The sequence below is a fragment of the Cariama cristata genome, unplaced genomic scaffold (assembly GCF_000690535.1).
Source record: "Cariama cristata isolate BGI_N322 unplaced genomic scaffold, ASM69053v1 C11172136, whole genome shotgun sequence".
In the NCBI taxonomy this organism is placed as follows: Eukaryota; Metazoa; Chordata; class Aves; order Cariamiformes; family Cariamidae; genus Cariama; species Cariama cristata.
In genome coordinates this window covers 1-1,279 of record NW_009645557.1, presented here as the reverse complement: position 1 = coordinate 1,279, position 1,279 = coordinate 1, and the positions used below count along the sequence as shown (strand labels likewise).

Here is a 1,279-nt window from a genome sequence, read left to right as displayed (position 1 = left end):
AGACCATGGTGACATCACCTAAACCTCATTTACAGGTGTCGAGAGTGGATTTATGGCCAGGTAAAGGTTGACGGGGTCATCACGACACCATACAGGCCATGATGACATCATCTAAATCTGATTTGAGGAGGCTTAGGGTAAATTTATGGGCAAGTAGAGGTTGGTGGGGCCACCATGATGCCGTATAGGCCATGATGACATCATCAGAACTTGATGGAGGGGCATTTAGGGTGGAATTACAGTCAAGTAGATGTTGGTGGGGCCACCATGACGCCATATTGGCCACGATGACATCATCTAAACCTAATCCGTGGGTGTTCAGGGTAAATTTACAGCCAAGTAGAGGTTGACGGGGCCACTGTGATGTCATATAGGCCATGATGACATCACCAACACCCGATTTAGGAGCCTTTAGGGTGGAATTATGGCCAAGCAGAGGTTGGTGGGGTCACCACGCCACCACATAGGCCACGATGACATCATCTAAACCTCATTTATGGGCATTTAGGGTAAATTTACGGCCAAGTAAAGTTTGATGGGGCCACCAAGATGGCATATAGGCCCTGATGACATCATCTAAAGCTCATTTATGAGCATTTAGGGTAAATTTATGGACAAGGAGAGGTTGACGGGGCCACCGTGACGCCATCTAGGCCACGATGACATCACCAACACCCAATTTAGGGGCGTTTAGGATGGAATTATGGCCGAGTAAAGGTTGACGAGCCCATCCCGACCCCATTATGGATGACGATGACATCACCAACCCCCAATTTTGGGTCAGTTCGAGGGTCGGTTCGAGCTCGCGAGGAACTTACGGGCGGGGCGGCACGCCTAGAGGGCGAGGTAGAGGGTGATTGGACAATGGTCGCTGCCCAGAACGCGGGATCGGATCTTGCTATCGCAAAGGGCTCCTTCCAAACGGCGGGAGATGACGAAATAATCGAGGCGCCAACCGACGTTACGGTCGCGGGCCCCGCCCAAGTAAGTCCAAAAAGTGTAAGCGTGAGGAATGCTGGGATAAAGATGGCGGAAAGAATCCAAAAATCCGGCTTCTAACAACGCCCCGAAACCTTCTCGTTCTTCGAGGGTAAAGCCGGCCGAGCGCCGATTGGCTCGGGGGTTACGAAGGTCGATTTCGGCGTGGGCGACGTTGAGGTCACCGCAGAGCGCGACGGGTTTGCGGGCGTCCAATCGGGTGAGGTAAGCTCGGAAAGCGGCGTCCCATCGTTGTCGATATTCTAAACGAACCAATCCCCGCCCGGAATTGGGAACGTAA

At 52.4% G+C, this 1,279-nt stretch overlaps 1 protein-coding gene across 1 annotated transcript; it reads right to left on the bottom strand.

The window, feature by feature from the left end:
* Window positions 1-834: 834 nt before the first annotated feature.
* LOC104154903 (DNA-(apurinic or apyrimidinic site) lyase-like) lies at window positions 835-1,272 on the bottom strand (the record flags this gene model as incomplete). Its single annotated transcript, XM_009708709.1, has 1 exon — window positions 835-1,272. A coding segment is annotated over one exon (438 nt), but the record flags the coding sequence as incomplete, so codon positions are not given.
* Window positions 1,273-1,279: the final 7 nt, after the last annotated feature.